Source organism: Salmo salar, chromosome ssa08, assembly GCF_905237065.1.
Source record: "Salmo salar chromosome ssa08, Ssal_v3.1, whole genome shotgun sequence".
NCBI lineage: Eukaryota > Metazoa > Chordata > Actinopteri > Salmoniformes > Salmonidae > Salmo > Salmo salar.
Window position 1 is genome coordinate 21403462 of NC_059449.1, and position 27131 is coordinate 21430592.

At 48.1% G+C, this 27131-nt stretch overlaps 1 protein-coding gene across 1 annotated transcript; it reads left to right on the forward strand.

Annotated features, from left to right (window-relative positions):
- The first annotated feature begins 6247 nt into the window (after nucleotides 1–6247).
- Nucleotides 6248–15824, forward strand: LOC123744171 (von Willebrand factor A domain-containing protein 7-like). Its single transcript, XM_045722619.1, has 8 exons — nucleotides 6248–6389; nucleotides 6953–7265; nucleotides 7496–7648; nucleotides 8114–8254; nucleotides 8350–8443; nucleotides 14680–14808; nucleotides 15226–15412; nucleotides 15644–15824. Exons 2-8 carry the CDS (start codon nucleotides 7077–7079, stop codon nucleotides 15822–15824), a joined length of 1074 nt encoding a protein of 357 aa, XP_045578575.1. The 5' UTR covers nucleotides 6248–6389; nucleotides 6953–7076.
- The last annotated feature ends 11307 nt before the right edge of the window (nucleotides 15825–27131 follow it).

Consider the following 27131-nt stretch of genomic DNA (forward strand, 5'->3'; position numbering starts at 1 on the left):
GATGGTGGAGTCCAGCCACTGACTGTGTAGTTGATGGTGGAGTCCAGCCACTGACTGTATAGTTGATGGTGGAGTCCAGCCACTGTATAGGTAGAACCTAATCCAACAGTTATATCTGAAGACGGATGTGTGTTCACACAGATTAATACAGGTCCCATTCTAATGCACGCAGGCACACGCACGCACGCAGGCACACGCACGCACGCACACACACACACACACACACACACACACACACACACACACACACACACATACTGGACACACTCCATAAGACACAAATAAGTCACATGATTAACAGTGTTTGTTCAGGAGAATGTTGCCATTGATAAAGATTAATGGATTGCCGTTCAGAATGTCAACACTCGTTATTTATGATGTGTTTGGATAAAATGGTGCCATTGTTGTACTTCTCACCTGTGTCACTAAAGTTACAATAACTGAGGTTGTGTTATAAACTGGGTGGTTCCAGCCCTGAATGCTGATTGGCTGACAGCTGTGGTATATCAGACTGTATACCACGGGTATGACAAAATATGTATTTTTACTGCTCTAATTATGTTGGTAACCAGTTTATAATAGCAATAAGGCACCTCAGGGGTTTGTGATGTATGGCCAATATACCAATATTAAGGGCTGTATGCAGACACTCCGCGTTGAGTCGTGCTTAAGAACAGGCCTTAGCCGGGGTATATTGGCCATATACCACACCCCCTTGGACCTTATTGATTAATTATACCACGTCATACAGTATTGCTAGTGCTCCAAAATCTAGCAAAGGTGAAACACATTGACAGTGCTTCCTGGGTTAAGAACTGAGGTCATGTTTCTCTTAGCTGATAACATGTGTCCCTAGCAATGTAAGGGTGGTGGGTTCGATTCCCACTGAAGTCACATATCCTATACTAAAGATGTACTATAAATCATTTAGGATTAAAGGAGTTGCTAAATAGTTGCTGAAAAATAAACACAACATTTTACTGAGTTATAGTTCATATAAGGAAATCAGTCAATTTAAATAAATTCATTAGGCCCTAATCTATGGATTTCACATGACTGGGAATACAGATACAGTATGCATCTTTTGGTCATAGATACCTTAAAAAAAGGTAGGGGCGTGGATCAGAATAACATTCAGTATCTCCTTCACATAGAGTTGATCAGGCTGTTGATTGTGGCCTGTGGGAATGTTGTCCCAATCCTCTTCAATGGCTGTGGGAATGTTGTCCTAATCCTCTTCAATGGCTTGTGAAGGTGGTGGATATTGTCTGGAACTACACGCTGTCGTACACGTCGATCCAGAGCATCCCAAACATGCTCAATGGGTGACATGTCTGGTGAGTATGCAAGCCATGGAAGAAATGGGACATTTTCAGCTTCGTGGAAATGTGTACAGATCCCTGCGACATGGGGCCGTGCATTATCATGCTGAAACATGAGGTGATGGCGGCGGATGAAAGGCACAGCAATGGGCCTTAGGATCTCACCACGGTATCTCTGTGCATTCTTGTTGCCATTGATAAAATGCAATTGTGTTCGTTGTCCATAGCTTATGCCTGTCCCCATAACCCCACCGCCACCATGGGGCAGTCTGTTCACAACGTTGACATCAGCAAACCGCTCGCTCACACAACGCTATACTGACGCCATACTGCCCGGTACAGTTGAAACCGGGATTCATCCGTGAAGAACACATTTACGTGCCAGTGGCCATCGTAGGTGAACATTTGCCCACTGAAGTCGATTACAACGTCAGGTCAAGACCCTGATGAGGATGCCGAGCACCAGATGCGTTTGCCTGAGACAGTTTCTGACAGTTTATGCAGAAATTCTTTGCTTGTGCAAACCCACAGTTTCATCAGCTGTCTGGGTGGCTGGTCTCAGACGATCCCGCAGGTGAAGAAGCTGGATGTGGAGGTCCTGGGCTGGCGTGGTTAAACATGGTCTGCGCTTGTGAGGCCGGTTGGACGTACTTCCAAATTCTCTAAAATGACGTTGGGGGCGGCATATGGTAGGGAAATTAGCATTAATTTGTGAAGCAACAACTTTGGTGGACATTCTTGGAGTCAGCATGCCAATTGCACGCTCCCTCAAAACTTGAGACATCTGTGGCATTGTGTTGTGTGACAAACTACACATTTTGGAATGGCCTTTTATTGTCCCCAGCACAAGGTGCACATGTGTAATGATCATGCCGTTTAATCAGCTTCTTGATATGCCACACCTGCCAGGTGGATGGATTATCTTGGCAAAAGAGAATTGCTCAATAACATGGATGCAAACAAATCTGTGCACAAAATCTGAGAGAAATACGTTTTTGTGCATATGGAACATTTCTGGGATCTTTTATTTGAGCTCATGAAACATGGGACCAACACTTTACATGTTGCATTTATATTTTTGTTCAGTATTTTAACAGACTTCTGTTGAGGGTGAACATGAGAAAACAATGTATTTTGGAGACGGTTATCACCTACAGTACCAATCCTGATTCAACTGCGGTGTGTAGAGTACAGTACATAGCAATACTGTAAATCACCTTATTGGAAGACATGTTTAACTTTCATGTGGTACTATGCAAAAAGGTATTTTATGATGTTGTGTTGTCAGGCTACAGCCTTGATTCTCCACTCTGTTCCTGATGTTGTGTTGTCAGGCTACAGCCATGATTCTCCACTCTGTTCCTGATGTTGTGTTGTCAGGCTACAGCCATGATTCTCCACTCTGTTCCTGATGTTGTGTTGTCAGGCTACAGCCTTGATTCTCCACTCTGTTCCTGATGTTGTCAGGCTACAGCCATGATTCTCCACTCTGTTCCTGATGTTGTGTTGTCAGGCTACAGTCATGATTCTCCACTCTGTTCCTGATGTTGTGTTGTCAGGCTACAGCCATGATTCTCCACTCTGTTCCTGATGTTGTGTTGTCAGGCTACAGCCATGATTCTCCACTCTGTTCCTGATGTTGTGTTGTCAGGCTACAGCCATGATTCTCCACTCTGTTCCTGATGTTGTGTTGTCAGGCTACAGCCATGATTCTCCACTCTGTTCCTGATGTTGTGCTGTCAGGCTACAGCCATGATTCTCCACTCTGTTCCTGATGTTGTCAGGCTACAGCCATGATTCTCCACTCTGTTCCTGATGTTGTGTTGTCAGGCTACAGCCATGATTCTCCACTCTGTTCCTGATGTTGTGTTGTCAGGCTACAGCCGTGATTCTCCACTCTGTTCCTGATGTTGTCAGGCTCCAGCCATGATTCTCCACTCTGTTCTTACTGGTAGCCTATATGTGTATTATTTAATTGAACCTTTATTTATACAGGTTATTCTCCTTGGGATATCTTTTACAATAGAGACCTGTTGTAACTTGTACCAGTACTGTGCTGTTCCATCTGGCTCCACGTCAAGGTCTTTACATGGCTGTTAGTCTGTTTGTTTTGTATCTTGTACTGTACTGTGCTGTTTCTGTGGAAGTATGCTTCGAATGCTCTGACTCATGCAGGGATTGTTTCATCATAACCTTTGTGAGAAACAGAGAAATAAAACGTTGAGAAATAAAACTACGAGAAATACAACTATGAGATATAAAACTATGAGGTATAAAATTAAGACAAAAAAAATGTTAATCAGAAAAGGTAGAGAAACTTTCAATGCTTGTGAAAGTTACTGAACAGGGAAAGAGTAAACTCCCTCTTCAAACAAAATGGGTTCTTTGTATTAAATACCTCTCAATCAAACAATAAAGGTGGATTCATTTAGGATTAATGGCTTTGGATGGTGTTGGGTTGTATGTGTTAAAGTTGTTGTAGGTGGAACTATCTGGAGGTGGTTAAAATAAACAAGGGATAGTTTCACTCAACCTGTTTTCCTATCACTTTACTCTCTCTCTCTCTCTCTCTACTCTATTTACGACAATCAGTGGAAATTATATTTTATTCATCTTTGACTCCTCCCTCTCTCTCTCTCTCTCTCCCTCTACCACTGTCTCTCTCTCTCTCTCTCTCTCTCTCTCTGTCTCGTAAGTGTATTGTTCCTTAGTGTATTTTGTGTGATTGTTGAGTATTCACACACGAAGTGTCTGTCATTACCACCTCTGAGTAGACAGCAGATACCTCCATACCAAAACAATATGAAGTGCGTGTCATCACCACCTCTGAGTAGACAGCAGACACCTCCATACCAAAACAATATGAAGTGTCTGTTCTCACCACCTATGAGTAGACAGCAGATACCTCCCTACCAAAACAATATGAAGTGCGTGTCATCACCACCTCTGAGTAGACAGCAGACACCTCCATACCAAAACAATATGAAGTGTCTGTCATCACCACCTCTGAGTAGACAGCAGATACCTCTATACCAAAACAATATGAAGTGTCTGTCATCACCACCTCTGAGTAGACAGCAGACACCTCCATACCAAAACAATATGAAGTGTCTGTCATCACCACCTCTGAGTAGACAGCAGATACCTCTATACCAAAACAATATGAAGTGTCTGTCATCACCACCTCTGAGTAGACAGCAGATACCTCTATACCAAAACAATATGAAGTGCGTGTCATCACCACCTCTGAGTAGACAGCAGATACCTCTATACCAAAACAATATGAAGTGTCTGTCATCACCACCTATGAGTAGACAGCAGACACCTCCATACCAAAACAATATGAAGTGTCTGTCATCACCACCTCTGAGTAGACAGCAGATACCTCTATACCAAAACAATATGAAGTGTCTGTCATCACCACCTATGAGTAGACAGCAGACACCTCCATACCAAAACAATATGAAGTGTCTGTCATCACCACCTATGAGTAGACAGCAGATACCTCCATACCAAAACAATATGAAGTGTCTGTTCTCACCAACTCTCTGTCATCCCTCTCTCTCTCTCTCTCTCCCTCTTTACAACTCTCTGTCATCCCTCTCTCTCCCTCCCTCTTTACAACTCTCTCTCATCCCTCACTCTTTACAACTCTCTGTCATCCATCTCTCTCTCTCTCCCTCTTTACAACTCTCTGTCATCCCTCTCTCCCTCTGTACAACTCTGTCATCCCTCTCTCTCCCTCTATACAACTCTCTGTCATCACTCTCTCTCCCACTCCCTCCTACTATACAACTCTCTGTCATCCCTCTCTCTCTCCCTCTATACAACTCTCTGTCATCCCTCTCTCTCTCCCTCTATACAACTCTCTTTCATCCCTCTCTCCCCCACTCCCTCCCTCTTTACAACTCTCTGTCATCCCTCTCTCTCCCATCCCTCCCTCTATACAACTGTCAACCCTCTCTCTCTCTCCCTCTTTACAACTCTCTGTCGTTCACTTTTACCTTTCTCCTGCTCTTCTAAGACTGTGGTATTGTTTTTCCAATCAGGTCCCTCTCCTTTTCTCCATCTTTCCTCCGTCTCACTCTCTGTCTTTTAAAGGTTCTTGTCCTTTCTGGACATCTGTAGCATCCTGTTTCTGTACTTTATGTAGAACTGGAATGATTCGCTCTAATTCTATGTTACCATCCGCCAGAATATTGACAGGAAATGGGAGTGACCTGATTGTCATTTGCTTTCACCTTCATTTCCATGGCAATGGATGAAGAAGTAACCTGACAGGGTAATTGTGTCAGAACAGCGGAAGGCCAGAAAAGGAGGATCCGTTGGTTCTCTCTCTCATATACATCACTTCAGGGTGAATCCTAACTTCAGGTCCAATTTTCATTTAGTCTTCATATGACATCAATGCGTTACTAAGTGAACGTTTGACTTAAGTGGAAGTTAGGATTCGCCCCTGTGGGTAATTGTGATGAAACAGTGGAACGCCAGAAAAGGATACATTAGCTCGCACACATTGTTATGAGATACATCACTTCATCTGTGTCCCAAATGGCACACTTTTCCTTAAATAGTGCACTGCATTTAGGGCTCATAGTGCTCATAGGACTCATGGGAATCATATTAGGAAAAGGGTGTCATTTGGGACACTGCCTTTATGTGTACTGAAGTCAGACCTCCTTGATATGGACAGTAAGGCCTCTCCCACTGTCCTCCCACTGCTCTGACTCACAAACACACACAAACACACACACACACACACACACACACACACACACACACACACACACACACACACACACACACACACACGGCCCTCCTCTTCCTGTGTATCTGGAGGAGTGTTCTGTTTGGGAATTTTTGTCACGGCCACATGAACACTGAATGAGTGACTCCCCCCCCGTCACTCCACCCAGGTGTAGTAAGTTATAAAGGAGCAGAATGAGGCCACACACAAACTGATAAGGACAAAGAATGTCAAGCACACAGAGAATACTATACACACACACTTGAAGTCTACTTCCACCACCACTCCCAACGTGGAAATTGGGACTTCACGACTCACAGGTAAAACACTGTCATTTTAATGAATTATACCTGTCAACATTTCAGTTGGAATTTTTGTAAGTCAACTTTGTGTTTTCTAGACTTCATCTTTAGTTAATTTCGCACTGTTTATGTAAAGTATCTGAATGGAAAATGTTATGTAAATTGGAGTTTACTTAAAGTGCGTTATTAGATAACTACAAGTTATTTTAGTGATATGGTACAATGTGATTTGACATGTGGTCAGGACTTAAGTGAGAATATTTCTGTCTCCCCTCCCTTGTCTCTCTCATGCTTCCCCCTTCATTCCCTTGTCTTTCTCATGCTTCCCCCTTCATTCCCTTGTCTCTCTCATGCTTCCCCCTTCATTCCCTTGTCTCTCTCATGCTTCCCCCTTCATTCCCTTGTCTCTCTCATGCTTCCCCCTTCATTTCCTTGTCTCTTTCATGATTCCCATTTCATTCCCTTGTCTCTCTCATGCTTCCCACTTAATTCCCAATCTCCACCCAGGCATTCCCACTACAGCTCGTTAACCCTGAGTAACCTCTCCTTGGTTTGCTCTCTGTCCTTTTGTGTCTCTGTAGGTTCCAACAGGCTCACAGAACCAGGAAGATACTTGATATTGACTCTGATCATATCTCACACTAAGAGAGAGTTATTAGAGACCTTCTCCTCTCTCCTTGGACCCTCAAGACTTTATATGCTGCCATGCAGACCTCCCTCCTCCTGATGGCGCTGTACCTGTCACTTCCAGGGGGCACCCAGGCCTTCAAACCCCTCATCTCAGGAGGGGGCTCGGTCACACACCGTGACATCACACAGAGGGCTGTTTTACGCAAAACTGCCGAGTTCTGCCGAGCCCTGGCTGCCGCCCAGGGGCAGGACTTCAGCCTGCCGGTGAGTTGACTATTGGTGGATGTTGTGACACAGGAATGAGCTACTGGAAATGAACTAATGATTTTGTAATTGGTTCTATAATAAAGCAATTAATGTAATACTGAGACATTTTCACCAGACTGAAAGTTTTAGGATTTCATCACATCGTCTTATCTCTTACTTGTGAGTTTCCCCTACAAACCAATTAATAACCTCTCTCTCTTTCTCTCTCTCGCTCTCTCTTTCTACAGATTGGAGACAGTCTCTCCATTGTCAAACTACAGAAGGCCTGCTCTGCAGACTCCTCCTCTTCCACCCTCGTCTCCACCATCCTCTTCCAGAGCGCCATTGTCAAGATGTACCTTAGCAACGCCCTTGTGGACATGGAGTTTGCTCTGAGCAAGGTTAGGATGACAAGATGACGACGAGAAGGATGGTGTTGATGATAATGATGGTAATGGTGATGATAATGGTGATGAGGATGATCATGATGATGGAGATGGCAATGATGATGATGGTGATGATAACAGTGATGAGGATGATAATGATGATGATTATTATGATAATGGTAATGATGATTAGTATTATGATAATGGTGATGTTAACAGCGATGAGGATGATAATGATGATGAAGATTATTAGGATTATGATAATGGCGATGATCATGCTGACGATGGTGGCGGTAATGATAATGGTGACAATTATGGTAATTAGGATGATAACAATGGTGATAATGGTGACGATTGTAATATTGGTGAGGATAATGATTGTGATGGTGATGATAATGGATATGATGATGATGATGGTGACATGATGGTGGTGATGATGATGATGATGATGATCATGATGATGATGATGATGTGAGCCAGGCACACCACTTCGACGGTGAGACCTTCCAGGGGGGGCGGGCCCTGATCACGGCGGGGGTGTCGGAGGTCAAGGCCAGCGTCAAACGAGGGCGCTTCCTGTTGGCCAGGCTGGCACTGGGATGTGTCTGTCACACACTACAGGTGAGCACACACACACACATACTACAGCTGAGAGAGGGAGATGATTAAGACTGATTGTGCTGATACTGTTGAGTTGATTGTGACTGTCTCTCCAGGATTTCTACAGCCACAGTAACTGGGTTGAGATGGGGAACAGACAGCCGTACAGCACTCTGATCAGACCTGACCTGCAACTGGTGAACCTGGCAGGTATTGTGTGTGGAACTATCTGTAGTTTATTTAAACCACCCCCAGATATACCCACCTATATCGGCACAATACAGGTATACATGCAATACATGCAACACAAACACGTAGCTAAAACGCCTACATTATAAAGGCATTTGTTCATAAAATAAAGAAACCTCTCCTCACGGATTGATAAAGAAGTATTTGGGTGTGTGTTTGTCAACACTAAACCAATCCCTCTTTTTATCAGTCGACCAACCAGCATGGAGATAATAGACTTGTCATCGCTTCTACACAATTCACACCCCTATAAACTGCTAACTGCTAGCTTGCTTGCCCCGGTCTGCTAACTGCTTGCTTGCTAACCCGGTCTGCTAACTGCTAGCTTGTTTAGCCCCGGTCTGCTAACTGCTAGCTTGTTTAGCCCCGGCCTACTAACTGCTAGCTTGTTAGCACCGGCCTGCTAACTGTCTGAATCGCTGTGTCCCCAGCCAGCCCAACCACTCACTGAACCCATATGTTCACTTGGCTACGCATACCTCTCTCTAATATCAATATGCCTAGTCCATTACTGTCCTGGTTAGTGATTACTGTCTTATTTCACTGTATAGCCTCTAGCCCTGCTCAATATGCCTTAACCAACCATGTTGTTCCACCTCCTACATATGCAATGACATTACCTGGTTTAAAGGTCTCTAAAGACTATATCTCTCTCATCATTACTCAATGCCTAGGTTTACCTCCAATGTACTCGCATCCTACCTTACCTTTGTCTGTACACTATGCCTTGAATCTATGCTATCGTGCCCAGAAACCTGCTCCTTTAACTCTCTGTTCCGAACGTGCTAGACGGCCAGGAAAACCACCAAAAACCCTGAAATCTCCATCCCTAACTATAACATTTTCCGCCAAGATAGAACTGCCAAAGGGGGCGGTGTTGCAATCTACTGCAAAGATAGCCTGCAGAGTTCTGTATTACTATCCAAGTCTGTACCCAAACAATTTGAGCTTCTACTTCTAAAAATGCACCTTTCCAGAAACAACTCTCTCACTGTTGCAGCTTGCTACAGACCACCCTCTGCCCCCAGCTGTGCCCTTGACACCATATGTGAATTGATTGCCCCCCATCTATCTTCTGAGCTTGTGCTACTAGGTGACCTAAACTGGGACATGCTTAACACCCCGGCCATCCTACAATCTAAGCTTGATGCCCTCAATCTCACACAAATTATCAATGAACCTACCAGGTACAACCCCAAATCCGTAAACACGCGGACCCTCATAGATATCATCCTATCTAACTCGCCCTCCAAATACACCTCTGCTGTTTTCAATCAAGATCTCAGCGATCACTGTCTCATTTCCTACATCCGTAATGGGTCTGCGACCAAACGACCACCCCTCATCGCTGTCAAACGCTCCCTAAAACACTTCTGCGAGCAGGCCTTTCTAATCGACCTGGCCGGGGTATCCTGCAATGACATTGACCTCATCCCGTCAGTAGAGGATGCCTGGTTATTCTTTGAAACTGCATTCCTCACCATCTTAAATAAGCATGCACCATTCCAAAAAATTTGAACTAGGAATAGATATAGTCCTTGGTTCACTCCAGACCTGTCTGCCCTTGACCAGCACAAAAACATCCGGTGGCATTCTTCAATAGCATCGAATAGCCCCCGTGAAATGCAACTTTTCAGGGAAGTTAGGAACAAATATACACAGGCAGTTAGGAAAGCTAAGGCTAGCTTTTTCAAACAGAAATTTGCATCCTGTAGTACATACTCAAAAAAGTTCTGGGACACTGTAAAGTCCATGGAGAATAAGAGCACCTCCTCCCAGCTGCCCACTGCCCTGAGGCTAGGAAACACTGTTACCACCAATAAATCCACTATAATTGAGAATTTCAAGAAGCATTTCTCTACGGCTGGCCATGCTTTCCACCTGGCTACCCCTACCCAGGTCAACTGCCCGGCACTCTCCACAGCAACCCGCCAAAAGCCCCCACTATTTCTCCTTCACCCAAATTCAGATAGCTGATGTTCTGAAAGAGCTGCAAAATCTGGACTCCTACAAATCAGCCGGGCTAGACAATCTGGACCCTCTCTTTATAAAAGCATCTGCCGAAATTGTTGCAACCCTTATTACTAGCCTGTTCAACCTCTCTTTCGTATCGTCTGTGATTCCCAAAGATTGGAAAGCTGCCGCGGTCATCCCCCTCTTCAAAGGGGGTGACACTCTAGACCCAAACTGCTACAGACCAATATCTATCCTACCCTCTTTCTAAGGTCTTCGAAAGCCAAGTTAACAAACAGATTACCAACCATTTAATCCCACCGTACCTTCTCCGCTATGCAATCTGGTTTCAGAGCTGGTCATGGGTGCACCTCAGTCACGCTCAAGGTCCTAAACGACATCATAACTGCCATCGATAAGAGACATTACTGTGCAGCTGTATTCATTGACCTGGCCAAGGCTTTCGACTCTGTCAATCACCACATTCTTATTGGCAGACTCGACAGCCTTGGTTTCTCGAATGATTGCCTCGCCTGGTTTACCAACTACTTCTCTGACAGAGTTCAGTGTGTCAAATCAGAGGGCCTGTTGTCCGGACCTCTGGCAGTCTCTATGGGGGAGCCACAGGGTTCAATTCTCGGGCCGACTCTTTTCTCAGTATACATCAATGATGTCGCTCTTGCTGCTGGTGATTCTCTGATCCACCTCTACGCAGACGACACCATTCTGTATACTTCTGGCCCCTCTTTGGACACTGTGTTAACTAACCTCCAAATGAGCTTCAATGCCATACAACTCTCCTTCTGTGGCCTCCAACTGCTCTTAAATGCAAGTAAAACTAAATGCATGCTATTCAATCGATCACTGCACGCACCTGCCTGCCCGTCCTGCATCACTACCCTGGACGGCTCTGACTTAGAATACGTAGACAACTACAAATACCTAGGTGTCTGCTTAGACTGTAAACTCTTCTTCCAGACTCTGTCTGTCTGTCTGTCTGTCTGTCTGTCTGTCTGTCTGTCTGTCTGTCTGTCTGTCTGTCTGTCTGTCTGTCTGTCTGTCTGTCTGTCTGTCTGTCTGTCTGTCTGTCTGTCTGTCTGTCTGTCTCACTCTCAGTTTTGGTCATTTTGATGTAACGCTACAACTGCTATTACCACACACACCGTCACCCCCTCCAACACACACACTCCTGTTCTAACCCCCTCTTCTCCCATTTCAGGCCCCAGTACTCCTGTTCTAACCCCCTCTCCTCCTTCTTCAGGCCCCAGTACTCCTGTTCTAACCCGCTCTTCTCCATCTTCAGGCCCCAGTACTCCTGTTCTAACCCCCTCTCCTCCTTCTTCAGGCCCCAGTACTCCTGTTCTAACCCCCTCTCCTCCCTCTTCAGGCCCCAGTACTCCTGTTCTAACCCCCTCTCCTGCCTCTTCAGAGCACAGTACTCCTGTTCTAACCCCCTCTCCTGCCTCTTCAGGCCCCAGTACTCCTGTTCTAAACCCCTCTCCTCCGTCTTCAAGCCCCAGTACTCCTGTTCTAACCGCCTCTCCTCCTTCTTCAGGCCCCAGTACTCCTGTTCTAACCCCCTCTCCTGCCTCTTCAGGCCCTAGTACTCCTGTTCTAACCCCCTCTCCTCCCTCTTCAGGCCCCAGTACTCCTGTTCTAACCCCCTCTCCTGCCTCTTCAGGCCCCAGTAGTCCTGTTCTAACCCCCTCTCCTCCATCTGCAGGCCCCAGTTCTCTTGTTCTAATCCCCTCTCCTCCCTCTTCAGGCCCCAGTACTCCTGTTCTAAACCCCTCCCCTCCCTCTACAGGCCCCAGTACTCCTGTTCTAACCCCCTCTCCTCCTTCTTCAGGCCCCAGTACTCCTGTTCTAACCCCCTCTCCTCCCTCTTCAGGCCCCAGTACTCCTGTTCTAACCCCCTCTCCTGCCTCTTCAGGCCCCAGTACTCCTGTTCTAACCCCCTCTCCTGCCTCTTCAGGCCCCAGTACTCCTGTTCTAAACCCCTCTCCTCCGTCTTCAAGCCCCAGTACTCCTGTTCTAACCCCCTCTCCTGCCTCTTCAGGCCCAAGTACTCCTGTTCAAACCCCCTCTCCTGCCTCTTCAGGCCCCAGTACTCCTGTTCTAACCCCCTCTCCTGCCTCTTCAGGCCCCAGTACTCCTGTTCGAACCCCCTCTCCTGCCTCTTCAGGCCCCAGTACTCCTGTTCTAACCCCCTCTCCTGCCTCTTCAGGCCCCAGTACTCCTGTTCGAACCCCCTCTCCTGCCTCTTCAGGCCCCAGTTCTCCTGTTATAACCCCCTCTCCTCCCTCTTCAGGCCCCAGTACTCCTGTTCTAAACCCCTCCCCTCCCTCTACAGGCCCCAGTACTCCTGTTCTAACCCCCTCTCATGCCTCTTCCGGCCCCAGTACTCCTGTTCTAAACCCCTCTCCTCCCTCTTCAGGCCCCAGTACTCCTGTTCTAAACCCCTCCCCTCCTTCTTCAGGCCCCAGTACTCCTGTTCTAACCCCCTCTCCTCCCTCTTCAGGCCCCAGTACTCCTGTTCTAACCCCCTCTCCTGCCTCTTCAGGCCCCAGTACTCCTGTTCTAACCCCCTCTCCTGCCTCTTCAGGCCCCAGTACTCCTGTTCTAAACCCCTCTCCTCCGTCTTCAAGCCCCAGTACTCCTGTTCTAACCCCCTCTCCTCCCTCTTCAGGCCCCAGTACTCCTGTTCTAACCCCCTCTCCTGCCTCTTCAGGCCCCAGTAGTCCTGTTCTAACCCCCTCTCCTGCCTCTTCAGGCCCAAGTAATCCTGTTCAAACCCCCTCTCCTGCCTCTTCAGGCCCCAGTTCTCCTGATCTAACCCCCTCTCCTGCCTCTTCAGGCCCCAGTACTCCTGTTCTAAACCCCTCCCCTGCCTCTTCAGGCCCCAGTACTCCTGTTCGAATCCCCTCTGCTGCCTCTTCAGGCCACAGTACTCCTGTTCTAACCCCCTCTCCTGCCTCTTCAGGCCCCAGTACTCCTGTTCTAAACCCCTCTCCTCCGTCTTCAAGCCCCAGTACTCCTGTTCTAACCCCCTCTCCTGCCTCTTCAGGCCCCAGTACTCCTGTTCTAACCCCCTCTCCTCCCTCTTCAGGCCCCAGTACTCCTGTTCTAACCCCCTCTCCTGCCTCTTCAGGCCCCAGTAGTCCTGTTCTAACCCCCTCTCCTGCCTCTTCAGGCCCCAGTACTCCTGTTCTAACCCCCTTTCCTGCCTCTTCAGGCCCCAGTACTCCTGTTCTAACCCCCTCTCCTGCCTCTTCAGGCCCCAGTTCTCCTGTTCTAACCCCCTTTCCTGCCTCTTCAGGCCCCAGTACTCCTGTTCTAACCCCTCTCCTGCCTCTTCAGGCCCCAGTACTCCTGTTCTAACCCCCTCTCCTGCCTCTTCAGGCCCCCCTTTACTCCTGTTCTAAACCCCTCTCCTCCCTCTTCAGGCCCCAGTACTCCTGTTCTAAACCCCTCCCCTCCCTCTACAGGCCCCAGTACTCCTGTTCTAACCCCCTCTCATGCCTCATCCGGCCCCAGTACTCCTGTTCTAACCCCCTCTCCTCCCTCTTCAGGCCCCAGTACTCCTGTTCTAAACCCCTCCCCTCCCTCTACAGGCCCCAGTACTCCTGTTCTAACCCCCTCTCCTGCCTCTTCAGGCCCCAGTACTCCTGTTCTAACCCCCTCTCCTCCATCTTCAGGCCCCAGTACTCCTGTTCTAACCCCCTCCCCTCCCTCTACAGGCCCCAGTACTCCTGTTCTAACCCCCTCTCCTGCCTCTTCAGTCCCCAGTACTCCTGTTCTAACCCCCTCTCCTCCATCTGCAGGCCCCAGTACTCCTGTTCTAACCCCCTTTCCTGCCTCTTCAGGCCCCAGTACTCCTGTTCTAAACCCCTCTCCTGCCTCTTCAGGCCCCAGTACTCCTGTTCTAACCCCCTCTCCTGCCTCTTCAGGCCCCAGTACTCCTGTTCTAACCCCCTCTCCTCCCTCTTCAGGCCCCAGTACTCCTGTTCTAACCCCCTCTCCTGCCTCTTCAGGCCCCAGTACTCCTGTTCTAACCCCCTCTCCTGCCTCTTCAGGCCATAGTTCTCTTGTTCTAACCCCCTCTCCTCCCTCTTCAGGCCCCAGTACTCCTGTTCTAACCCCCTCTCCTCCCTCTTCAGGCCCCAGTACTCCTGTTCTAACCCCCTCTCCTCCCTCTTCAGGCCCCAGTACTCCTGTTCTACCCCCCTCTCCTGCCTCTTCAGGCCCCAGTACTCCAACCTGTAGGAACTGTATGGGAGGTAACTGTACTGATAACATCCTACCAGAGGTCTTACAGCAGGGCCTGCTCACCTCTGGATACTTCAACCTGTTCTCCTCCAACAAACCTGCAGGTACACACACACACACACACACACACACACACACACACACACACACACACACACACACACACACACACACCTTTTTTTCCTCTTCTTAATAGACAGCAGCTAATGGGGATCCTAATAAATACAACAACAAAAAACTTTTATGTAATCTTTATTTATTTAACTAGGCGATTCAATTAAGAACAAATTCCTATTTACAAATTTACAATGACGGGCTAGCCCTGCCAAACCCGGACGACATTGGGCCAATTGTGCGCCGTCATATGGGACTCCCAATCACAGCCGTATTATGATACAGCCTGGAATCGAACCAGGGACTGTAGTGACACCACTTGCACTGAGATGCAGCGCTTTAGACCGCTGAGACACTTTGGAGCATTGATGCAAACTAACTCACACACTCATCTCTCCCTCTCCTAGGTAAGTGTAGCCACGGTGGGTTGTTTGACTGGACCAGTGGTCGGGACCCAGTAGGGAGCATCAACAAGGATGACGTGGGGTCCAGTCACGGTCACCTCCACCACACTGCAGCCGACGTGGCCATCAACGCTACCATAGAACTACTTGAGGACATCAGAGGAGCTGCCGTGGACAAGGACTTCCTACGGTGAGAGAGAGAGGCGGAAGTAGGTGGGCAAGTTTAGGATAGAGGGGATTATTTGTGATGTTTTTTGTTAAATTGGAGGATTTTATCACTACTATGGGCAAGGATTAAACTACTATAAGATGAGTGAGATGTCACGGTAAACTGTTGTGAGGAGCTAGGATAACAAAGGGTGTTTTTGGTTCATAATTCCTACTCCATAATCTCCCTCGCTCTCTCTCATCCCCCCTCCAGGTTAATAGGCATCACCCAGTCGGCAGTGTTGTGTTTTGTCATCGACACCACAGGCAGTATGAGTGACGACATCACTGAGGCTAAGAGAGTGTCCTTCTCCATCATCGACAGTAAGAGAGGAGCCCAGCAGGAACCTTCATTATACATCCTGGTCCCCTTCAACGACCCAGGTGGGTGTTAACCTGGTCCCAGATCAGCAGGAACATACAGTCGTGGCCAAAAGTTTTGAGAATGACACAAATATGAATTTTCACAAAGTCTGCAGCCTCAGATTGTATGATGGCAATTTGCATATACTCCAGAATGTTATGAAGAGTGATCAGATGAATTGCAATTACTTGCAAGTCCCTCTTTGCCATGCAAATGAACTGAATCCCCCCAAAAAACATTTCCACTGCATTTCAGCCCTGCCGCAAAAGGACCAGTTGACATCATGTCAGTGATTCTCTCATTAACACAGGTGTGAGTGTTGACAAGGACAAGGCTGTAGATCACTCTGTCATGCTGACTGTGTTCGAATAACAGACTGGAAGCTTCAAAAGGAGGGTGGTGCTTGGAATCATTGTTCTTCCTCTGTCATCCGTGGTTACCTGCAAGGAAACACGTGCCGTCATCATTGCTTTGCACAAAAAGGGCTTCACAGGCAAGGATATTGCTGCCAGTAAGATTGCACCTAAATCAACCATTTATCGGATCATCAAGAACTTCAAGGAGAGCAGTTCAATTGTTGTGAAGAAGGCTTCAGGGCGCCCAAGAAAGTCCAGCAAGCGCCTCCCCCTCCTCCTCCTCCTCCTCCTCCTCCAGGTGACTGTGTTGTTAACATATCTAATGTATTGTCTTTTAACCCCTCCTCCTCCTCCTCTTCCTCAAGGTGACTGTGTTGTTAACATATCTACCGTAATTTCCGGACTATAAGCCGCAACTTCTTTCCCCTCTTTAAACCAAGTTGACCGTCAGTTCCATTCTGAATAACTCTTCACATTGATGTCCCACACAGACAGCATAGATAGAAAACAGGACCCCTATAAGGCCATTGGTGATGTATGTGATGAAGTCACAGGGTCAAAATTGTTCCGCAAAATAATTATCACCTCAATTATCGGTTGAATCTTAAGTTTAAAACTGAGGTGCACTGTGGAAAACAATCATTTTTCTATTAGAAGCTAAAGTGGGGGAAGTCACGTGGTCACGTTTTTATAGGGGACAGTGCACATTAATCAGCATCAATATTACATCCATGTAAATGTGCCGGTGTTAGCCAAAAGCTCATTTGCACCCGTAGTCCCTGGGCAGGTAAGGGCCTTTACACAGCCATTATCTAAATACAAATACAAATACACACTAACACAATACAAAATACAAATGCATTACATCCAATAATATATAATTCTAACAACTACACACTATCATGAGGAACCACAGACAACTCAAGTGTACAGGTTTGGATAGATTTGAGCTATGTTTTCAATTTAAATGTAAAAGTGCAGCTTCTCTAGTCCATGGGCATTGCATTCCATCATATTTTAGCTCAAACAGAGAAGGCCGATTGACTGAATTTACTGTCTCAAAAAGGTACAACGCAATCAACCTCTAGTTACTGCCCTTGTTCTCCTGGAGGTGAACAAGGTGACAGTGCACATTAGTTTAGCCAAAAGCTCATTTGCACCCTTAGTCCCTGGGCAAGTAAGGGCCTTTACACAGCCATTATCTAACTACAAATACACAATACAACAATACAAAATACAAATACATTACATCCAATAATATATCATTCTAACAACAACACACTATCATGAGGAACCACAGATAACTCATGTGTACAGGTTTGGATAGATTTGAGCCATGTTTTCAATTTAAATGTAAAAGCACAATAATGAGTGCAGCTTCTCTGGTCCATGGGCATTGCATTCCATCATATATCATTTAGCTCTAACGGAGAAGGCCGATTGACTGAATTTACTGTCTCAAAAAGGTACAACGCAATCAACCTCTAGTTACTGCCCTTGTTCTCCTGGAGGTGCTTAAAGCTGTCCAGACTGAATAAATTATGTTTGTGAATGATGTGACAATGTTGGTAACTGTTCGGTTTATCAAAAATCTTAAGTGTTTGTTTGTAGAGTGATTCAATTGTTTACAGAAGAGTAGCCCCTGCTTGTGACCAATATGTGAGGCAATATCTCAGATGTGAGAAGATCATAGCATGCATGTATAGTTTGGTGTTCTCCAGAGAATGGTAAGGTCTTATAAACGTAAAGTTGGAAAATCCAAACATGACCGTGTTAACCACCTTCTTCACCTGTTTCTTAAATGTCAAGTTGGAGTCCAGTATGACGCCGAGATACCAGGAGTTACACAACTTTCAGATTCTCCCCATTAAAAAGAACAGCTGGTTGGGAAGAACCAATGATTTCTTAAAGTACATACAAACAGACTTGTCGATATTTAATATAGGCAAGAATTAGTCATCCATTTATAAATGTGTACCACAGCTTCAGTTAACTTGTTAACAACTTGTCTATTTTTTGTGTACATACAGGACTGTATCACCTGCATACATCTGCATGTTAACTTGTGGGCAAGCAGTGGGAGATCATTTATATAGATGGTAAACAGAAGGGGGCCTAATACTGACCCTTGTGGGACCACAATCTTATAGTAAAGCGTGTCAGACTGACTGTCCCTCAGATGAACCCTTGACAGTTTCTCATCAGTTAAAACAGTGCCACCTACAGTAAGGCACAGGAACAGACACAGGGCAGAGGTAACGATGTCACAATAACCTGGATAGACTTAACATACCCCCATTAGACAGAAAACACAGTACGTTGTTGGAGATGTCTGAGGTCATCTATGCTGAGGCAGATATGAACAAGAAGGTCAAGTTTGACAGAGGTGAGATGGAGGAGAGGATTGTGGATATCTACTTCAGTGCAGACACCCTGAGAGACGGTGAGACCAGCACCAAGAGAAACGAGACAGCAGACACTGCTCCTAATAATGGACCAGGAGACCAGCACTGTCTGTATATGTTTGTTTCTCGCTCGGTCTAACTCTCTCTGTGTCCCTCTCCCTCTCTCTCTCTCTCTCACTCTCTCTCTCTCACTCTTTACCGCTTCCTCTCTTTACCTCTACCTCTCCTGCTGTCCAAAACATTTGTTTTTATTCCTTTCAAACTAGTTTCATTCTCACCATCACATTTTAACACTCAACATTCAGCTTACTGTTTAACTTGCTCTCTCTTTCTTCTTTCTCTCTCTCTGTTCTCAGATCTCCAGCGCAGAGGGAGTCAGAGGACCCTTTGAAGGTGTGTGGCACTGGAGAGGGTGAGTATTTCCAACATTCCACTATTAAACAGGTTTAAGGCCCTTGTATCATACATTCCACTATTAGACATGTATAAAGCCCTTATATCATATATATTCCACTATTCGACATGTATAAAGCCCTTATATCATATCTATTCCACTAGACATGTATAAAGCCCTTATATCATATCTATTCCACTATTAGACATGTATAAAGCCCTTATATCATATCTATTCCACTATTAAACATGCGTAAACTCCTTATATCACATCTATTCCATGTATAAAGCCCTTATGTCACATCTGTTCCACGTCCAGCAAATATACTACATCTGCTACATTTCCAAGCAGAATTGGAGATCTCTGTCTTCTTCCTCTCACCCCTTGTATCTCCACCCTTTCTCTCTCTCTCCCATCATCCACTTTTGTCTCTTACTTTCCATCCTTCCCTCTCTCACTCTCTCTCCAACCTTTCTCCCCCCTTCCCCTCTCAGGTCGTTGTTCCCCTGTGGTGAAGGAGCTGCATGTGAAGTGGGGCCTGGTGGTCCTCCTGCCCTGTATCCACCCCCATATCTCCCCTCTCCTCTCTCCCCTGTGTCTGGGAGCACCCCCAGGGCCACCACACTCTGCAGCACCACTCCCACCTGGAGGTCACTGTGTAAGGATCCAGCCTGGGCCTCTACTCCTGCCGCTGCCCAGCCTAGGGTGAGGGTTCCTCAGGTAGTGATCCCTGCCACACAGCCTCCTACCAGCTGACCATGGAGGACCCCATTATCAAAGGCAAGGTGGGCGGGGTGGGGAGAACACAAGTGGGTTTGTACGTGTCCTGTGTCCTGGTCGGGGTGCTAGTTGGAGCTTTAGGAGCCACTGTGTTCCTGTGTTCCTGAAGAGGCAGAGCTGGTGGTCAGCCCAGCACACTCCATTGGAGGACATAAATGGGACAGGAGAAAATCAAGGACAGCAGGGGCGGGGCCCCACCTTCTATGAGGGTGACACGCCTATTGGCCAATCCGGGCAGGGCGTTTTGTGAAGAGACCATCCAGAATTGACTTAATTGAAGGAAGTGTTTTGCCGGATAATCCAGCTCTTGCTGATTTTCCTCTTTTTGAATACAAAATGTCTTCTTTGCACTGAAACTTTGCTATGGAGCCAGTCAATCTTTATTTGGTCATATGATTGCAGAAGCCATTTTGGACTGTTAAAAGTATTCTATAGAATAACATTTTTCTAAACATCTATTATTATTATTATTGTTGTTATTGCCATGTTGGCTTAAAGGGCAATTCAGCCACTTTTCAACCTCATATTCATTATATCCAGCACCAAACCAGTGTCCGTGATCTGTGGTTAAAAAGATAAGAGGAAAGGTCCTACAAAATGATTCTCTTTAGAGGTAAAAATGTGATAGAAACACATTGAACTTCAGATTTTTATTTTGTACATGAAAACTTCATCGTGCACAGCTTTTTATCCGCAAGTCAGTTTGGAAAACACACCACTGGTGGGGAAATTAGCATATTGCCAGAGCCACCTCCGTAGTGGGAGGATTGGGGAAGGGGGGGTGTAGCACAGGAACTGTCGTTGACGGTGGCCACCCTCCCTTCCCTCCCTTTATGTTTGGGGTTGTTTTTGTGGGGTTTTTTTGTTTTGGAGGTGCAGTCGGGGTCTGCACCTTTGGGGGGTACTGTCACGTCCTGACCAGTAAAGGGGTTATTTGTCATTGTAGTATGGTCAGGGCGTGGCAGGGGGTGTTGTTTTTGTGTGTTTTAGGGTTGTTTTATTTAGTTGAGGATTTGTTCTAGTTTTCAATTTCTATGTTTCGTTTTTCATGTTTGGCCGAGTATGGTTTACAATTAGAGGCAGGTGTCTTTCGTTGTCTCTGATTGGAAGCCATACTTAAGCAGCCTGTTTTTTCCTTTGGGTTTGTGGGTGGTTATTTTCTGTATAGCCTGTGTTGCCTTACGGAACTGTTTCGTCGTTTTGTTTATTTTGTTAAGTGTCTCTCTTTAATAAAGTTAAGATGAGCTGTCACGATTCCCACCAACGGTGGCGCCTCCTCCTGCTCGGGTGGCGCTCGGCGGTCGTCGTCACCGGCCTATTAGCTACCACTGATTCCCTTTTTGGTTTTCCCTTTTTGGTTTTGTACACCTGTGTTTAGTTTGGTTAATTAGCAGGGCTATTTATGTTAGCTGGTCTGCTTCCGTGTTGTGCGGGATTATTTCAATTGTGACGGTTCATGTTCGTGTCGGCGCTATTTTACGCCGTGTGTACTTTCTCCCCTGTGTTTGGGAATATTTTTGTTGATGAGTGAGTGTACATTAAATACGCCATTACCCTGTACTCGCTGCTTCCTGTGCCTCATTCCTTCACCACGACTGCCAATCCGTTACAGAATCCCGCACCACGAAAATGCATGGAATCAGCAGGAGCAGCGGCCACCCCTGTCCCCTCGATGGAGGAACGCGTCCTCCACCACACTACGGTCCTCCACCGCATAGGAAGCGCGATGGACCAGATGATGGAGAGGATGGACAGATGGGAGAGAAGTGGTCTCCTCTCTCCACCTCCGGCTCCTCCGATACAGCCACCTCCTCCTCCCACTACGTCTGGCTCAGGCGCGCTTCGTTTGGCGCTCCCGAGGGAGTATGATGGGCGGCGGCTGGGTGCCAGGGATTTCTGCTCCAGCTCGAGCTGTACCTGGCCACCGTCAGACCTGCTCCCTCAGGAGAGGAGAGCGTGAGTGCCCTCGTTTCCTGCCTGACGGGCCGAGCTCTGGAGTGGGCTAATGCGGTCTGGAATGGCCCAGACTCGGCGAGGGACCATTATCCAGAGTTCACCCGCCGCTTTCGGGCCGTGTTCGACCACCCTCCAGAAGGAAGAGCGGCGGGTGAACGGCTGTTCCACCTCAGGCAGGAGACGAGGAGCGCTCAGGACTTCGCGTTGGAGTTCAGGACCTTGGCTGCTGGGGCGGGGTGGAACGACAGGGCCCTCATAGACCACTATAGATGCAGTCTCCGGGCGGACGTCCGCAGGGAGCTGGCCTGTCGAGATGCAGCTCTATCCCTGGACGAGCTCATCGACATGTCCATTCGTTTGGACAATCTGCTGGCTGCCCGCGGGCGTTCGGAGAGGGTCCTGCCCATTCCACCTCCGTGCACCCCCGCCCCTACCCCTATGGAGGTGGGGGGGGGCCGTGCCAAGGGGCGCCGGAGGAGCTGGCTCCTCCTGCACCAGCTGTGGTTGGAGAGGACACACGGCCGACCGGTGCCGGAGGATCCAGTCTGGGAGTCGAGAGGGCAGGCAGAACACTTCTCGGTCACCCCAGGTGAGTCAGCACCAGATTCACCCAGAACCCCCTGTTGGTCACGTGTTCTTACCTGTTTTGTTTTCTAAATTTTTCCCCTCTTCCCAGCATAGGGCGCTAGTCGATTCAGGCGCAGCTGGGAACTTTATGGATCGTGGACTTGCCATTAAGCTGGGCATTCCGCGGGTGCCGTTAGATTCCCCCTTCCCCGTGCACTCCCTAGATAGCCGACCATTAGGGTCAGGGCTAGTCAGGGAGTCTACGGTGCCACTGGACATGGTAATGCAGGGGAATCATAAGGAACGCATTAGTTTTTTCCTTATTGATTCGCCTGCGTTTCCGGTGGTGCTGGGGGTCCCCTGGCTGGCTGGTCACAATCCCCGTATTTCGTGGAAACAGGGGGTTCTCCAGGGGTGGTCAGAGGAGTGTTCAGGGAGGTGTCTAGGAGTTTCCATAGGTGCCACGTCGGTGGAGAGTCCAGACCAGGTGTCCCCCGTGAGCATTCCCCCTGAGTACGCCGATTTGGCGATCGCCTTCTGTAAAAAGAGGGCGACTAAATTACCACCCCATCGACAGGGGGATTGTGCGATAGACCTCCAGGTTAACGCTGCGCTTCCCAAGAGTCACGTGTACCCCTTGTCACAGGAGGAGACAGCGGCTATGGAGACATATGTCACTGAATCCCTGGGACAGGGGTACATTCGGCCCTCCATCTCACCCGCCTCCTCGAGTTTCTTTTTTGTGAAGAAAAAGGAGGGAGGTCTGCGTCCGTGCATTGATTACAGAGGTCTAAACGCTATCACGGTGGGGTTTAGTTACCCACTACCTCTCATCGCTACGGCGGTGGAATCATTTCACGGAGCAAAGTTCTTCACGAAACTGGATCTCAGGAGCGCGTATAACCTGGTGCGTATCAAGAAGGGAGACGAGTGGAAAACCGCCTTTAGTACCACATCGGGCCATTATAAGTACCTCATAATGCCGTATGGGTTGAAAAATGCTCCAGACGTCTTTCAATCCTTTGTTGACGAGATTCTCAGGGACCTGCACGGGCAGGGCGTGATTGTCTATATCGATGACATTGTGATATATTCCGCCACCCGCTCCGCGCATGTGTTCCTGGTGCGCAAGGTGCTTGGTAGACTGCTGGAGCATGACCTATACGTTAAGGCTGAGAAATGTGTGTTTTCCAAACGAGCCGTTTCCTTTCTGGGTTATCGCATTTCCACCACGGGGGTGGTGATGGAGTGTGACCGCGTTAAGGCCGTGCGTAATTGGCCGACTCCAACCACGGTGAAGGAGGTGCAGCGGTTCTTAGGCTTTGCTAATTACTACCGGAGGTTTATCCGGGGTTTTGGCCAGGTAGCGGCTCCCATTACCTCACTGCTGAAGGGGGGGCCGGTGCGTTTGCGATGGTCGACGGAGGCGGAGGGAGCCTTCAAGAAGTTGAAGACCCTGTTCACCGACGCACCCGTGTTGGCGCACCGGACCCGTCTCTAGCATTCATAGTGGAGGTGGACGCATCCGAGGCTGGGGTGGGTGCCGTGCTATCACAGCGCTCGGGTACGCCATCGAAACTCCGCCCCTGCGCTTTCTTTTCGAAGAAGCTCAGTTCGGCGGAGCGTAACTATGATGTGGGGGACAGGGAGTTGCTAGCGGTGGTAAAAGCTTTGAGGGTGTGGCGGCACTGGCTTGAGGGGGCTAAACACCCCTTTCTCATCTGGACCGACCACCGAAACCTGGAGTACATCCGGGCAGCGAGGAGACTGAATCCGCGTCAGGCAAGGTGGGCCATGTTCTTCGCCCGGTTTAGGTTCACTATCTCCTATAGACCGGGTTCCCTTAACACTAGAGCCGACGCGCTGTCCCGTCTCTATGACACGGAGGACCGGCCCATCGATCCAACTCCCATCATTCCAGCGTCTAGGCTGGTGGCACCGGTGGTATGGGAGGTGGACGCGGACATCGAGCGGGCATTAGTGTTGGAACCTGCGCCTGCGCAGGTTCCCGTGGGTCGCATGTATGTGCCGCTCGGTGTTCGTGATCGTTTGATTCGATGGGCGCACACGCTACCTACGGCGGGTCATCCTGGTGTGGCGAGGACAGTGCGGAGTCTCAGGGGGAAGTACTGGTGGCCCACCTTGGCTAAGGACGTGAGGTTCTATGTCTCTTCCTGTTCGGTGTGCGCTCAGAGTAAGGCTACTAGGCATCTACCGAGAGGGAAGTTACAGCCCCTCCCCGTTCCACAACGGCCATGGTCGCACCTGTCTATAGATTTCTTGACAGATCTTCCCCCCTCTCAGGGGAACACTGCGATTCTGGTGGTTGTGGATCGGTTCTCTAAGTCCTGCCGTCTCCTCCCATTGCCCGGTCTCCCTACGGCCCTGCAGACTGCGGAGGCCCTATTTACCCACGTCTTCCGGTACTACGGGGTGCCGGAGGACATTGTCTCTGATCGAGGTTCCCAGTTCACATCCAGGGTCTGGAGGGCGTTTATGGAGCGGCTGGGGGTCTCGGTCAGTTTGACCTCCGGTTTTCACCCCGAGAGCAATGGGCAGGCGGAGAGGGTGAACCAGGAGGTGGGCAGGTTTCTGAGGTCGTATTGCCAGGACCGGCCAGGGGAGTGGGCGAGGTACATTCCCTGGGCTGAGTTAGCCCAGAACTCACTTCGCCACTCCTCTACTAACATGTCACCCTTTCAGTGTGTTTTGGGTTACCAGCCGGTCCTGGCACCATGGCACCGGAGTCAGACCGAGGCTCCTGCGGTGGAGGACTGGGTACAGCACTCCAAGGAGACCTGGAGAGCCGTCCAGGACTCCCTAAAGGAGGCCAGTGCGCGGCAGAAGAGGAGTGCTGACCGCCACCGCAGTGAGGCGCCCGTGTTCGCACCGGGAGACAGGGTCTGGCTCTCGACCCGGAACCTGCCCCTCCGCGTGCCCTGCCGGAAGCTGGGGCCGCAGTGTGTGGGGCCCTTTAAAATCCTGAGGAGGATAAACGAGGTGTGTTATCGGTTACAACTCCCTTCCTATTACCGTATTAACCCCTCGTTTCATGTGTCTCTCCTCAGGCCGGTGGTAGCTGGTCCCCTGCAGGAAGGTGAGGTGCTGGAGGTCCCTCCACCCCCTCTGGACATCGGGGGGTCCACGGCGTACAGCGTACGGGCCATTCTGGACTCGAGACGCCGGGCGAGGGGCCTGCAGTACCTCGTGGACTGGGAGGGGTACGGCCCGGAGGAGAGGTGATGGGTGCCGGCGGAGGACGTCTTGGACCCATCCATGTTGAAGGATTTCCATCGCCTCCGTCCGGATCGCCCTGCGCCTCGCCCTCCGGGTCGTCCTCGAGGCCGGTGTCGGCGCTCTGCGGGAGCCGCGCGTCAGGAGGGGGGTACTGTCACGATTCCCACCGACGGTGGCGCCTCCTCCTGCTCGGGTGGCGCTCGGCGGTCGTCGTCACCGGCCTATTAGCTACCACTGATTCCCTTTTTGGTTTTCCCTTTTTGGTTTTGTACACCTGTGTTTAGTTTGGTTAATTAGCGGGGCTATTTATGTTAGCTGGTCCGCTTCCGTGTTGTGCGGGATTATTTCAATTGTGACGGTTCATGTTCGTGCCGGCGCTATTTTACGCCGTGTGTACTTTCTCCCCTGTGTTTGGGAATATTTTTGTTGATGAGTGAGTGTACATTAAATACGCCACTACCCTGTACTCGCTGCTTCCTGTGCCTCATTCCTTCACCACGACTGCCAATCCGTTACATGAGCACACTACCCGCTGCGTTTTCGTCCCATTTCAACGACCGTTATGACACATATTTTCTTTATGCAGATTGCAAAATATTTATTGCTCTCCATGTCACCACAAATTTCATAGTGTTTGACGAAAATCACTGTTTTAAAATGTTTTAACTTTTGATGTCATTGGGTAGAACTTTATCTATTATTTTACAAAATATAGAAAAGCTCCGTTTTCACATATTTAGACACTGGCATTGTGCTGAGATGAAAAGTGGAATGTCCCTTTAAGTTGTCTTTTTGTGCAAGTACATTTTTGAATGTTTTAACATTATTTTTAATTTTTTAGTCAGGAAAAGTTTTTTTGTAATATTTGAGAACGCTTTGTGATAGTTATAATTCATTGTTTGTTATTGCTGCACAAAGCAAGATAGTGTGTAAATATTCCTCCAGTACCAATTGGTAGCTCTCCAGTATCACGTTATTGAACCATTTAACTTGGTAATTCAATGTGTCATTTATCTTAATAATTATAATCAGTGGCCCATGTAATATTATAATTTAAAGAGGGAGGATAGAGCCTGTTGTACTTAACTATTAGGGAGCAGAGGGGGTTAAAGACTATTATAATTTAAGTCAATCAAAAGGGTAGTATAGCGGAAGTTCCAAAAACACATGAGACTCATACTAAATCAGGGATGGGTAACTGATGGGGGTGGAGGCCACCAAATCTGAACTCGTTATGCGGGGCCGCAGTTGCTCGCGGGTCTCTGTTCCTTGTGGCAAAGTTTATGCTACGCCCGAAAAGGCTAACATTCCTCCAAGGCTAACATTTCTCCAGACCAATCCCTGTTTTATAACAAACCAAGTGGCTGGGCTTTATTGTTTTTCAAATGAATGAGTAGCCTTTAATGTAAGTGGAGCATGAGGGACTAATTGTAGCAGTACTACAGCACCTTAGTGTAGAGTTTAGGTCCTTTTTTAACAAGCAAGCAAATAAGCATCACTACAGGTACTCCAAACCAGGGGGAAGCATGGAAATCAACAGACGTAGCATTCAAGGTAATTTATTATTTTCAGGTGCATGAAAAGTTTTCACAGATATTTCAAATGTTGACATCATTATTATCAATGCTAAGCACATACAGCAT

Bases quoted from the DNA above. Each gene is read 5' to 3' on its own strand.
- LOC123744171 (XM_045722619.1), top strand. From the start codon at position 7,077: ATGCAGACCTCCCTCCTCCTGATGGCGCTGTACCTGTCACTTCCAGGG. The intron at 8,444-14,679 runs GTATTGTGTGTG...CTGCCTCTTCAG, and splicing joins GCAACTGGTGAACCTGGCAG to GCCCCAGTACTCCAACCTGT. The intron at 14,809-15,225 runs GTACACACACAC...TCCCTCTCCTAG, and splicing joins CTCCTCCAACAAACCTGCAG to GTAAGTGTAGCCACGGTGGG.